Source organism: Rattus norvegicus, chromosome 2, assembly GCF_036323735.1.
Source record: "Rattus norvegicus strain BN/NHsdMcwi chromosome 2, GRCr8, whole genome shotgun sequence".
Lineage (NCBI taxonomy): Eukaryota > Metazoa > Chordata > Mammalia > Rodentia > Muridae > Rattus > Rattus norvegicus.
Genome location: NC_086020.1, coordinates 229,470,320 through 229,484,098, shown reverse-complemented (window position 1 = coordinate 229,484,098; position 13,779 = coordinate 229,470,320). Strand labels below are relative to the sequence as shown.

Genomic DNA, 13,779 nt, shown 5'->3' with positions numbered 1-13,779 from the left:
TCTGAGATAAATATCATGCTTAGATGAGAATTAACAAATGAGGGGCTACGGAAGCAGCTCAGATGGTAATGTGTTGACTGTGCATAAAGACTTGAGTTTAGATCCCCAGCACCAGGGTAAAAGTTTCATAGGGGCTGGGGTGATGGAAACAGGTCCCTGGACTCACATTCTTTCTCCCTCTCCCTCTCTCTCTTCCTCCTTCTCCCCTCTGTGTGTGTACTTGCACATAAACATGCATGTGTTGGCTAGTTTGTATCAACGAGACAGAAGGTAGAGTCATTCAGGAAGAGGGACTTTGGATTGAGAAAATGCCTTCATTAGACTAAAGGCAAGTATACAGGGAATTTTCTTGATTAGCAATGGATGTGGGAAATATAAGCTCATCGTGGGTGATGCTATCTCTAGGCTGGTGGTCCTGGGTTCTATTAGAAATCCTTCGGGGAAGCCACTGGGAGCAAGCCAGGAAGCTCCGTTCCTTCCTGGTCTCCGCTTCAGTCTGGCTTCAGGCTCCTGTTCTGTTTGAGACCTGGCTTCCTTTAGCAATGGACTGTGAGGTGAAACTGTAGGCTGAAACTAACCCTTTCCTCACCAAGTTGCTTTTGGTTATGGCGTTTGATCACAATAGAAAGCCTAACTGCGATATTAACCTGTGTATGTGTAGCAACAATAATTAAGGGGGGGTCATGATTTTAGGAGAAGGGAAGAAGGGAAGAATTAGAGGGTGAGAGGTTTGTGGGGGTGATATAGATGTGGGGATCATGGATCTATGAATGAAGATTTCAGTGTTGACCTCTGACTTCACACGCACACACACACACACACACACACACACACACACACACACACATGGATGGATTCTCTGGTGATCTGTCTGACCTGCTTTGCTGGTTATGAAGTTACTATATTTCTTAATGCCATGCTGGATAATTGAAGGAGCAGGCTAAGGAGCAGAAACCAGTTCTTTCTCTCTAATTAAGCGTGCTCTGACTCAGTCTTGTGAGATATTAAGAAACCTCCGGGCTCTCTTCATAATTATAACAGGGCCATAAAGACTTTTCTGATACTGAGTCTCGGGTGAATGAAATGAGCAAGCCAAGTTTATATACCTGTTCATACATGTACACATGTATCTCCTCAAGTCCACATACCTGTTCATACATGTGCACATACGACTCAAGTCCGCATACCTGTTCATGCAGGTGCACATGCGTCTCCTCAAGTCCACATACGTGTTCATACAAGTACACATGCATGTCCAAAGGTTCACATACTTGTTCATACAAGTGCACAGACATCTTCTTGGAAAAGTATTTAACCCTAGTTAAACTTCCCCCATTTTACTATTATACTTAACTCACCATTTTCTCTCTTCTTTCTAATGCAATGATACACTTCTTTTTTTTTTTTTTTTTTTTTTTTTTTGGTTCTTTTTTTCGGAGCTGGGGACCGAACCCAGGGCCTTGCGCTTCCTAGGTAAGCGCTCTACCACTGAGCTAAATCCCCAGCCCCAATGATACACTTCTTGAATATTGTTAGATATTTGGCAAACAGTGTTTAACATGTCTGGATAATGTTGTTCCTTTAACATTTAAAGGGAATCCTCAGTAATGGTTATAACAGCACGGAGGTAACAGAATAACTGTTCAGTGGAAGTAAGAAATTATCAAATGTCAAATTTGGAGTAATGTCCTCACAGCTGTGGCCTGGCTCTCTTCTCCAGCTGCCTGTTAAACACCGTGAGCAAAACACCCAGCCCATTGCTCTTCGCCCCTCCCCGGAACACTGTACTATTTCTGGAGGTGTTGGGTCAGTCATTATTTCAGGTTTTTATTGAAGGAAACAACTCCATATTCATTGTCCACCAAAGGGCATAGAAGCAGAGCGGCCATGTGTGGTGCTGCCTTTTAGTTCTTACAACAGAGATTCTCCAGCTTCCAGCCCAGCTCTGTCCCCTGACCTGCTGTGGGTTCCTTGCACACTCACGCCTTTCATAAAGAAGGAGGTACACACAGTAGAACGGGAGGGGTCGGGAGAATGAGCACATGGGGTATTCTGTGTGCATGGGGGAGAGAAAGGTCTGTCTGCTCCACTGAGTGTCAGCCACTGCGATTCCAAACAGAAAAGAATGCAAGTTGTCAACAAGACACACTGTCCTCAGGAGGAGAGATGATCTAAGTCAATCGAAAAAGAAGGATGGTTTAGTACCCCACAGTTCCCCAGCTGAGGTGCGAAAGCCATAGATAGGATTGTAAACATGCGGTTGGAACAGGTTCCATAGAAAACTCAGTTTCTCACGGAAAGCTTGCACAGGTGCTTTATTGGCTGTGTGTCTCTGAAGAGCAAGGTTAAGGTTGTGATGTGGCTGGCGCTTGATTCGGTAGGCGGAGGAGTCAGAAACCGGGAAGGCATTCATGTGTTCTCAGAACGTCAGGACGGTACGGATACTGAAAGTCAAAATAGAAGATACCGTTTTCACACTCCACAACCTACACTCCCCATATGCACGAGTAAAACATGTGTTACGAATCTCTGAGACAATCTATCGAGGTTCCCAACCATTCCATGTCCAAGGTCAGGTCAGTAGATGAACCTTTCTGATCTCTCTTGCATTCTCTCCAGCTCTAAACTCATTCGTGACAGCCTAATGGGACCACCATTTTGATTCTGGTTCTAGTTGAGCATTTTTTTTTCTATTCTTTTTTTTTTTTTCGGAGCTGGGGACTGAACCCAGGGCCTTGCGCTTGCTAGGCAAGCGCTCTACCACTGAGCCAAATCCCCAACCCCTAGTTGAGCATTCTTAAGCAACACTCAAAGCCTGGATCCCTGAAGTAAGGAGTTTAACAACAGGCAATAACAGGCATTCCCTCCTTGCCATGCACTTTACAGTAGCTTTTTAGGCACCATTATCTCATTTAAACTTCATCCTAAACAACAACAATGTGACCAGGTGGATTATCACAGTTTGTCGGTTTTAGGAACTGTGAAAACTAAAGCTTAGGTTTGCAAACTGCCCTAGGTCCTATACGCATGTGCAGAGCCAAACTGGCGACAGAAGCCCGGCACCCCATTTACGGTCTTGTCCCATCTCTCCTTCATTTTCTGTTAGCCAATTCCTCTGCCATAAAAAAAAAAAAATACTCTCAAAGCTTACCTCTTTCCAGCACGGAGCAGGTCAAATGCTTCATTTATCTTTTCAAAAGGTAAAACATGAGTAATCAGCGGCTCCAACGGAAACTTCTTAGCCATGAAGTCAGCGACAAGTTTGGGGACGGCATCTTTACTCTTAAACCCTGAAGGGAAAGCAGCATCTCCATGAGATCCAGAGATCCAGGTGGGGAGGGGGGCGGGGCAAGCAAGACAGGGTCCTTTCCAGGGAAACTAAAGCTCTCAAAAGTACAGAGGTCTACAGGCTGTCTCGAGGCTCCAAAACAATGTGCATTTCATTAACATTTTTATAGTGTGCCACCCCGACAAACCATGGTCTCTGGCTAAGGAAGGTGGCTTATGAGCTTGTTCCTAGAGAAATTCTATCTCGGATGTTTATACTCGAAGTAAGGGAGCTGTTCAAACTTAGGTAATGAGTGTAGGTATGAACTACTACCGCAGGATTTCCTGTGTCCTACAAGGCATTTTGGGGGTCTCACAACCACACAAGTAGAAGGAGCCAGGCAAAGCTCCGGCTAGTTTATGGGGACACAGAGATGCTTGTCCTACGATTTCCTGCATTAGTTCTTGCTTAGAGAGAACGGTCATTTTCATGTTTTTAAATTGTTCTGTCTTCTAAAAACCTGACCTTCTCTGTTGGCAAAAAGGAAGAAATTCTGAAATAAGTTAAGAATTTGGTCCTCAAAGCTGAGGAGATGGCTCGGACACTAAAGTCCTTCCACTTGAATTGGTCTTCAGCACCACCAAAGAAAACAACAGCGGCCAACCAAACAGCTGACGTGGTTGTGGGAGTGCAGCCCTGGAGGAAGGAGACCAGTGGGTTCCAGCCAGCAAGGCTAGTCTGTCAGTGAGCTGTAGGCCACTGTGACCCCGTCTCAAAGAACCAGGCAGATGGCTCCCGTGGGATGACATCAAACGTTCTCTGGCGTCCACACACATGTACGCACGCCCACCTTGACATGCATGAACAGATGCGGACGTTGATCTCTCGCTGTAAATACATACCGCCGAATATTGCTCCTTTCCAGGTGCGTCCCAGCAGCAGCGACATGGGGTTAACGGAGAGGCTTTGGGCACTGGGAGGCACCCCGACAATGACGCTTACACCGCATGCTGAATGGCAGCTTAACAGGGCAGAAGTCTGGAATAAACATTAATAGTTAAAGTAGATTCTTTTGTGGTCCCTGTGCAGCTTCAGGCAATGCAAAGAAATATACTGAAGTTTGTTTGTTTTTTGTTTTTTTAATGAAAGAGTGAATGAATTAGTTTATCTATATTTAATTCTTCCTTGAAGGAGCAAGTCTCATCATGAGACGTGAAGTCTGGTTCTCAAGGGAGAATATTGTTTCCCCACTGCATAACTATGAAGTGGTTAATTCATTTTTCATTTGCCCACAAAGGACAACTTAAAAACCAGTACTCTGAGCCAGACATTTAATGGTGAGGAAGATATAATGATATCATCAAAAGTTGTCTCTTGACCCTTTGTCAAATTCTCTTTTAATGAGTCCATCCTCTGATGCTCTCACATGGAGAACGGGCATGTTTCAAGTGGTCATGCAATAGTTGTACATTATTCTATAGCTGTGGACATCAGGAAGTTTTTGCCTCCCAGTAGGTGGTTTCCTCTAGTTTGGTTTTTTGTTTTGTTTTGGTGTTGTTTTGGTGTGCTTGTTTAAAACACACTCTATAATAAAGAATCATTCGGAATCCTTGAAGTTACATGATTGGCCTTTTGATTTCTCAATATGTTTAGAAACCAGACGTGCTCAGGACATGTGGTTATCAGACTTCAGGATCTCCAAGTCAGTTGACAACCCTGCTTAAGATCCAGCAAATCGGGAAAACTGCCAATGAGCTACAGAGATGCTGTGGCCCTGGGAAGAGCTGGAAGCTGGGGTTGGAAGGATTCTCCATGCAGAGAGGAGGTGCTATGCTCTTGGCTCTTCTACCGTGTGTGGCCTCTTGTCACAGTTCAAGGATAACAAAAAAAAAATCACACTCAGGGTACCATATCTATTCTCTGTCACCAACTCTGCCAAGACCTAAGGATGACTTTTAAGGTCTCTGGTGACAGGTCTTAGTAGAGTTCTAGAGGTCTTTGGTTAGGGGAGACGTAACCGGAGACCTGTTCTTTAGCCAAGGATGACATTTGCAACTACTTGAGTGTGATATCGTTTGTATTCCAAAACCACATGCACTCTCAACTTGACCTTAGTATCGTTCTCACGGCTGGCCTTCACTGAGCACTTACCACGCATGTGCGCACGTCACATGGTGGTGGGGGCGGCTCTGTGGTCCGTATTTCATATGCACTATCTTGTGTAGATCATAAGCAACCCTATAAAGTGCACTTTTTAAATTTAGGGGGTGTGCAGGAATCTGTTAATTCTTTTCTAAAAGGTATTTACGACAACACCCAGCACTCTGCTGTCTCCACGACGAGAACAAAACCACTTCCCTGGACCTGCTGTATGTTAATAAAATGATCCTTGGCCCCAGATTGTTCATTATTCCTCTTGGCCATATGATGATACCTAAAAATTCTTTTCAGAATATTTAATTCTAAATATTAAATAATATTAAGAATAGGGAAGAAAATCATATCTGTCTGTTTAGGACCAGAATTTGTATTTAAATCTGCTCGATGAACTGATTTTTACAGAAAATCAGTAAGCTAATTTACAGTGTCCCAATTATAAGCTTTCCTGCAGTAAAGGGGGATTATTACTTGAGACACGTTTGCAGAACTGACACGAAAGGTTGATCCTGACAGTGAATTAAGCAATCTGAGCAGGAAACAGGAAATGGGAAATTACCACTCCAAAAATAGGTTTCTGCATGAGATTTCTTATTGGCTATCTAGAGCATTCTAGATGGCAGGACAGATCTTAAGGTATGCCACAGTACATACCATGGTGTCAAGACGGCCAATGACTTCAAATGAAAAGTCCACCCCTCCATCAGTCATCTCCTGGAGAACTTCCTGGATGGGTTTGGTGTAGTCTTGAGGGTTGATACAGTCAGTGGCACCTAACTCTTTGGCCTTCGCAAACTTGTCTTTGTTGATGTCCACGGCAATGATCTTGGCTGCTCCTGCTGTTTTACAGCCAATGACGACAGACAGACCAACACCTCCCAGGCCAAACACGGCACAGGTGGAGCCTGGGGTCACCTGTATTTTCAGAAAACGCAAGAGTGGACTGAATGGTGACTGTTCGGAAGTGTTCCACACTGCACAAACTGCCTTGCTATGTCCTTTATCGTGGCTACTTCATTCCATCAGTTGGCAAACCCTCTTCTGGTTACGGTTGCCCAAAACATACATCATCTGTTTTCAAAATTTGCTCTATTAGATATACCTGGGGATTTCTTTGTTTAATCTCAGGGTTCAGTAGCAGCTTCTACAGTTAAATTGGAAACACTGTAGATGGAATCTCACTCCTACCCCAATGGGGGAACTCGAGTTGATGATCTTTGAGTTCTAAATAGAAATGACTTTCATCTTTGAGAGCTTGACAGTAACATCTTAAACATGCACATAAGCAATTTGGATAAATGGAACAAGTGGTCAAGGTTACTCCAAGAGACTAAAAAGTAACCCAACTGCCCTTTGATCATGAACTCTTTTCTTGGTTCACTAACTATCAGTAGTCACAACCAGGGTACTGGGAGCAGAAGTCATCTGAAAAGCATCCAGAAATCATGCCTGGTTCAAGGCAACCACAACGTGGACAGGAAACTTTAAGACATTGTATCATGAGACCAGTGTAATCTCTGTGGGGCTTTATGCCTGAATTTTTAAAGAAGCAAGTGAAAACTACTTCAACAAAAGCTGGTCTGTATTTCAATAGTGATTAATTAAAATCCACGATTACAAGTACCCTTCCTTGGCTGGCAAATAGACCCACTAGGGCCGAGACAGTCAAATAATGCCACAGCACTGACTGCATTCAGGTCCGAAGCCACAGGAATTGGAAAAGACAGGGTCTTCGTCACTGTGGTTGGTTTAGGTCTGTTTAATAGAAGCAACCATCTGCCCTCATTTCCCCACCATCACATCCCCCTAGCGGTGTCTATCTTATCAATCGTCCATCACAGGTTCTTAAATGCTCTGGGACACATTGCCACTCTCCATCTGGGCTAGAAAAATGCAAGGCCTGTTATTGTGACTGAAGTGATGGCCAGTGGGTACTGCAGTTTCAGATGTGGCGGATAGTTCCAAAGAAGTTCTAGTCTTCCTTTCCCTAGTAGCTCACAGTAAAACTGCAGACGAATAGTTTTACCTTTCTGTTTCTTAGTTTGCATGAAATGAGAGGTAACTGCTGGATTGTTTTCAACCGTTTGGGAAGGAAATGATTTTTAAAATTACTGCCTAAATGAAGCAAAGAAGTGCAGGCCGACAGGAGCCGGATGTGGGTCACTCCTGAGAGACGCAGCCAGAATACAGCAAATACAGAGGCGAATGCCAGCAGCAAACCACTGAACTGAGAACAGGACCCCCGTTGAAGGAATCAGAGAAAGAACTGGAAGAGCTTGAAGGGGCTCGAGACCCCATATGTACAACAATGCCAAGCAACCATAGCTTCCAGGGACTAAGCCAATACCTAAAGACTATACATGGACTGACCCTGGACTCTGACCTCATAGGTAGCAATGAATATCCTAGTAAGATCACCAGTGTAAGAGAAAGCCCTGGGTCCTGCTAAGACTGAACCCCCAGTGAACGTGATTGTTGGGGGGAGGGCGGCAACGGGGGAGGGTGGGGAGGGGAACACCCATAAAGAAGGGGAGGGGGAGGGATTAGGGGGATGTTTGCCTGGAAACAGGGAAAGGGAATAACATTTGAAATGTAAATAAGAAATACTCAAGTTAATAAAAAAAAATTACTGCCTAAAATGTCTCACTTCTAGCATGCGTGTGTATGTGTGTGTCTGTGTGTGTGTCTGTGTGTGTGTCTGTGTGTGTGTATGTGTGTGTATCTGTGTGTGTATCTGTGTGTGTCTGTGTGTGTGTCGGTGTGTGTGTGTGTCTGTGTGTCTGTGTGTGTGTGTGTGTATCTGTGTGTGTCTGTGTGTGTGTGTCTGTGTGTGTGTGTGTGTGGTGTTCATGTGTCTTGGTTGCAAGGGAGAAGATGCAGTGAGGAGGACCAACGCTTTGCTTAAGTTCTTTTGCATCTTCTGGGATCAGTGCGCGGCCATGCTACGGATAAATAAAGTACAGCTGGGAGGAGACAAACCGATTGCTTTGGCTACTTCAGAACCTAACATCACCGCAACTGATGAACGAAGTTTCTTTTCGGCTCTAGAGTAAGTGACTACATGAGTTCCCAGCTTTAAAATTTGGTAGTCATATAGAACATATGGAATACAATGTCTTCTGTATGTATACATAATGTATAAAATATTCACTTTTTTCTTAATTCAGAATCAGCACCATTTTCATCTTTAAAAACTTTTATTTCCAATTCCTTCTGGGGATGTTTTTCTGTTAATAATTTAACACCATAAATCTATGAAATGACGTAGGAGAAACCTGGAGTAACAAATATCCCCACTGTGGCTTGATTTAGAAATAACAGTGAGGGCATCTCCACTTTATAAAACCTCACATTTGTCCCAAATAGTCAAGCTTGTCTGTCTCTGCCTCCTTAAAATACAGAGCTTTTCCCTGCTTCATACGGGGGCTGGAGAGGCTCATTTTTCTTCTACAAAAATACCCCTATGCTCAGGAACAATGTCTCCCCTTTTGGTACCAAGAATATGTACTTAGCTTGTTCCAGGGGCCATTGTCCATCCTACCTTGGCGACTTGGACGGCAGAGCCATAGCCAGTCGAGAAGCCACAGCCGATGAGGCAGACTTTGTCCAGTGGTGCAGCCGCATCGATTTTGGCCACCGCTATGTCATCTACCACAGTGTACTGGGAGAAGGTGCTGGTGCTGATGAAGTGGTGAATGGGCTTTCCCCTGCAGGAGAACCTGCTGGTGCCGTCGAGCAAAGCTCCCTTAGGCTGTGTCAGATTCCTTGGTGAAACACAGGAATACAAACGATGTGAGACAGAATGAAACCAGAGTGCCGCCCAATTGTGCAAGAAGACAATAAGAAACACACTCACTTAGTTTGGCAACAGAGGTTGCTTTCCGGGTGCTTGCAGATCCTGCATTTTCCACACTGGGGAGAGAACAGCGGGATGACTTTATCACCTGGATGAAGAGAAACAGAATGGCAAGTGGTTGTGAATGACCCAGTTAGGGCCTCCAGAAGAGCATGATGTTCCCAAAGCCACTAAATCATTTCTCCATGGTCCAGTTTTTGGCTTTTCAAGGTGACTGTGTGTCTCCTATTATGAAATAATGCTCTAAAAAAAAAATCCGTTATTTTTTTTTAAAGAAGCATAATAAAAATGTGACAAGCTGCAAATTGCTTTGGAAATCTCAGTTCCTAACAATGAATTAGATATTTTCTCTAGGAAATAAAAAAGAAATAATAAAAGCTTCACTCAAACCAGACTAGTTCTTTACTTTTTTTTTTTTTTGCTTACAGTTTAGTCATTCAGAAGTCTGATTCTACTGACTAAAGCAATCTTTTTGAAGATGAACATAATTTTTGTTTCTAAATCATGTATGCTACCTATGTTATTGGACCAAAAAAAAAAAAAAGGTTGGCCATTATATCTTACAGATAAAATTAATGTGGGATGAGATCACAGAAATTTTATTTCTTTTCACCCTTTACCTCTGAAAACACACAAAGTTTTCATGCAGAAATCAGTAAGTACTGGGCAGCCTACCACTTACAGCCATGATTAATGATAATAAGAAAGTCTTTGTGTGGCTAAACCTATGGCGGGTGTCTGGCAAGTAAGACAAGCCATCACTTTTCTGCCCTCAGCACAGAACAGCTTCTGTGAGTCTAGACACTCAGAACAGCTTCCGTGAGTCTAGACACTCAGAACCTGGACCTGCCTTTTTTGCCCTGGGTATATTTGTAGGTATGTCTGGGTCTTGAAAGTCCACAGAGCTCAGGGTCATTATAGCAGATTATCAACTCCACCCTTATCCCTTATGGGCACCATGCTTCCTGATCGTCATAGAGGAGACACTGACTTGATGCCTGATATCTAGGAAACAAAGAGATGTTGAGAGAGAAAAGACATGCTTGGAGGTAACAGGACTCGGGCTTGGGGGGGGGGGGGGAGGAATGGGCGGAGGAAGCTTTCTGTTGCCTGGCCAATTGAGACCTTATTCGAGCTTTTCCGTCTCCCACTTCCTCAACTTCCTCTCTTAGGGGGTTGGGGAAAGTGCTCTTGAGATCAGAACCAAAACACAGGCCCTGAGGGTGAATTCTGTACCTGGTTTCACACAAGTCACCCCTTCTCCAATGCTCTCAACAATGCCAGCTCCCTCGTGGCCTAGAACTGCAGGAAGAGGCGTGAACAGGGATCCACTAACCGCGTGATCATCTGAGCGGCAGACTCCGGTGGCCACCATCTGTGGGTTAAAGATCAAGTTCAGTTGTCTGAGTTTGTGACTGTGAAGGTTTCACACACCCTGTTTGCCTGAAATCCTGCTTCTGAGGAGCTCGATAACAATCCCCGTGGCTTCCTAATTCCAAAGATTTTGTTGTCCAAGATTCTCCAGTGTTTTCGTCTGCCTTTTCCCAATTAAATGTCTTAAGAGTCAATTATCAATCCTGTGAAGTAAGTGGCCCTGAAAATGGATTTTATGAAATATATAAAAATGCATTCTGCTTTAGGTAAATAGAAATAGGACTTTAGTGCCAAGACATCACCTAATTTGAGTTGGGTTTGGACTCAAGATGTTTACCACTTCATAAACACATAAACATCTAGAAAATTCTTGGATTATGTTAAACATACTTTTTAGTCACTTCAAACTTCGGGCATTTGATATTGATGGCTTGCCTTAGCAGCAAATTAATTTAGCACGTGAACGGGGCTGTTAACGGCTTTCTGGATGAGGGTATGGAGGATTTTCTGAGTTTTTCACACCTAAGTTTACAGAACTTGAAAAGGGGTGTCACCTTAATGCGAACTTCATGGGCCTTGGGGGGTGCGACTTCTATGTCCTCGATGGTGAAGGGCTTGTGAGGCTCCCATAGCACGGCCGCTTTGCATTTGATTACCTGGAAGGCAAAGGGTTACTTCAGCTCCAACGAGATCACAGCAATTGTATCCTTCTATCACTCACACACACACACACACACACACACACACATACATAAATGGCATCTGTCACGGCTCTGCCACTCAGTAAGTGTTACATAGAAACAGACAGTTCTGATTTACAAAGAGTTAAAGTGCCTTTAAAAAAAACGTGTGACTCCTTAGCCCGAGGTCAGGAAAATGCAGGTTACTGTAACACACCTAGCAGAAGTGGTGCGGGTGCTGCTGAGCTCACACTGTTTTTCTGACTGCTTGCTTGTTTTCTTGATGTCACTGGTACTATTCTCAGAAAGATTGTTAAGTGCAAATATATAATGATTTGTTTTTCAAGCACTGAGGACAGAACCTAGAACTTCGTGCTATCTGGGCAAGTACTCTATCACAGAGTTAACCCCCGGCTTTAGATTTCTTTTCTTTCTTTCTTTCTTATTTTCTTTCTCTCTCTCTTTCTTTCTTTCTTTCTTTCTTTCTTTCTTTCTTTCTTTCTTTTTTTTTATAAATTATTGGAGAGAGAGATTAGAGAGAGAGAAAAAGAAAGAGGACTCTTTTTTTTTTAAAGATATATTTATTTATTTTATGTATGCGAGTACACTGTAGTTGTCTTCAGACACACCAGAAGAGGGCATCAGGTCTCATTACAGATGGTTGTGAGCCACCATGTGGTTGCTGGGAGTTGAACTCAGGGACCTCTGGAAGAGTAGTCAGTGTTCTTAACCGCTGAGCCATCTCTCCAGCCCCCGGCTTTAGATTTCTGAGAAAAATAATCTAATAAGCAGCCCAGGCTGGCCTTAAGCTAGGGACTTTTCTGTCTTGTCCTTCCTAGTCCCAGGATTTTAGGGATGTTCGACCATACCTGTCTACATCACTACTTTGCTGTTCTAGGCAGGACAAACATAAACTAAACATCATCGTGGCACTGTCATTGACCCCTGTACCTAAGACTCAGGTGTCTCTGTTCCCTCACTTCTTGTTTGATTGATATGAATTCACTATTTTTTTTTTGTTTCACTTTTTCAGTTAGAACTTTCAGCTTAACTTTTTTCCTAACTACTTTTCTTTGAAATGTAATATGGCGTCCTAAACATAACCAGCATGCAAAGCAAGTTGGAATAAAACTAAGGAATCCTGTCACACGGTGTTTACAGAAACCTCTGCAATTTCGGACACCTGGTTCTCGCTCCGAGCTGTTGGACTTTTGACTAGAGTAGCCTCTGTGCCAACAGAAACATAGCCTTATGTAATTAAGCAATTAGATAGCGGGGATCAATTAATTATACTGAGTGACTGCTTGCCGTTCTGGTGGGACCATGAACAGACTGAACAAGTGAGTGTGACTCTGTAGAAAACTCTGTGCCATATGTGTGCATTCTTAGTGTCAACAACCGATTCTGCTTTTATTAGATTTAATTTCCCATAAAATCTGGATTTTTTTTTAAACAGGAAAGAGACTGTTTATAGAATTTCTGTAGTAATCCGTGAGTCACGGAGTCCTTCAAGTCACAATTTGCACCATAAATCTCACTGTGAGTGACTTTAAAGCTTTCCAATCAATCCACCTCTTGTTAGAAATTTTATCTAAAGGCAAGGAGGACAGTACTAAATTCCCTGAAGCAAATTCCTCATATGAAACTCTTGTCCGATTTAACGTTCCTGTGTTCATAATAAAATATGATTACGAAGGACAGCACATTGTTGGTATCTTAAGATAAATACAGACTTTCGATAAAAGACCTAAAAACTTTCTATTTGCAAAGCAGTCACCATTGGCTTGGAAAAAGTCCTACAGAGTTAATGAGGAAATGAAGGCATTCACAAACCTAGACGCTATACCCTCTCATTAAAGATACTTAGTAGCAGTCAAGCTGCACCAGACCCCAGCGTGCCTGTCATTTCTAAGTTAGGATTCTGCATCTCTTCACATATCAATGAGAATATATTTCCAAGGGTGAGGTATTTTTCCTTACTTTTCCAGCTGTGCTCATGCTGTCCTTCGCTGTGGGCAGGAAATGGATGGATCCTCGTAGACTTCTTCCCTCCTGCAGTGAACTGGGCCAAAGTTGCACACAGATTTTATTTGCTGGGGTGTCAGCTGATCCCACATGTGATCTAGCCCTTCACGACGACACACCCATCAGTTTATTCTCACTGCAAGTTAAGTTAAAACAAAGGGCTCTGGCCTGTCAGGCAAATCTTGCTCTGGGAATGTGCTATTGGGCACTTTTTTTTTTTTTTGATTCAATAAAGTTTTATTTTCCCAAATGTACAGCCAATTGAATCTGTTTATGCATCTTCACCAGCAGCTGGGGCAGCTCCACCTTTTGTGTTTCTGGTGTAAATTACTTGGGCTCTGTGCTTTGAAACCAGCTTGATAAGTCCTTTACTAAGTAGGTCCTGACCAAGGAACCTCGAATCTTCAGTCTCTCGGAGA

General features: G+C 43.3%; 1 protein-coding gene across 1 annotated transcript; it reads right to left on the bottom strand.

Moving 5' to 3' along the window:
• Positions 1–1,807: 1,807 nt before the first annotated feature.
• Positions 1,808–13,396, bottom strand: Adh1c (alcohol dehydrogenase 1C (class I), gamma polypeptide). The gene is made up of 9 exons (NM_019286.4): positions 13,316–13,396; positions 11,210–11,311; positions 10,518–10,656; positions 9,282–9,369; positions 8,967–9,189; positions 6,080–6,340; positions 4,171–4,306; positions 3,152–3,290; positions 1,808–2,444 (listed from the first exon to the last, which is right to left on the bottom strand). The coding sequence occupies exons 1-9, from the start codon at positions 13,331–13,333 to the stop codon at positions 2,420–2,422; spliced, it is 1,131 nt and encodes a 376-aa protein (NP_062159.3). The 5' UTR covers positions 13,334–13,396; the 3' UTR covers positions 1,808–2,419.
• Positions 13,397–13,779: the final 383 nt, after the last annotated feature.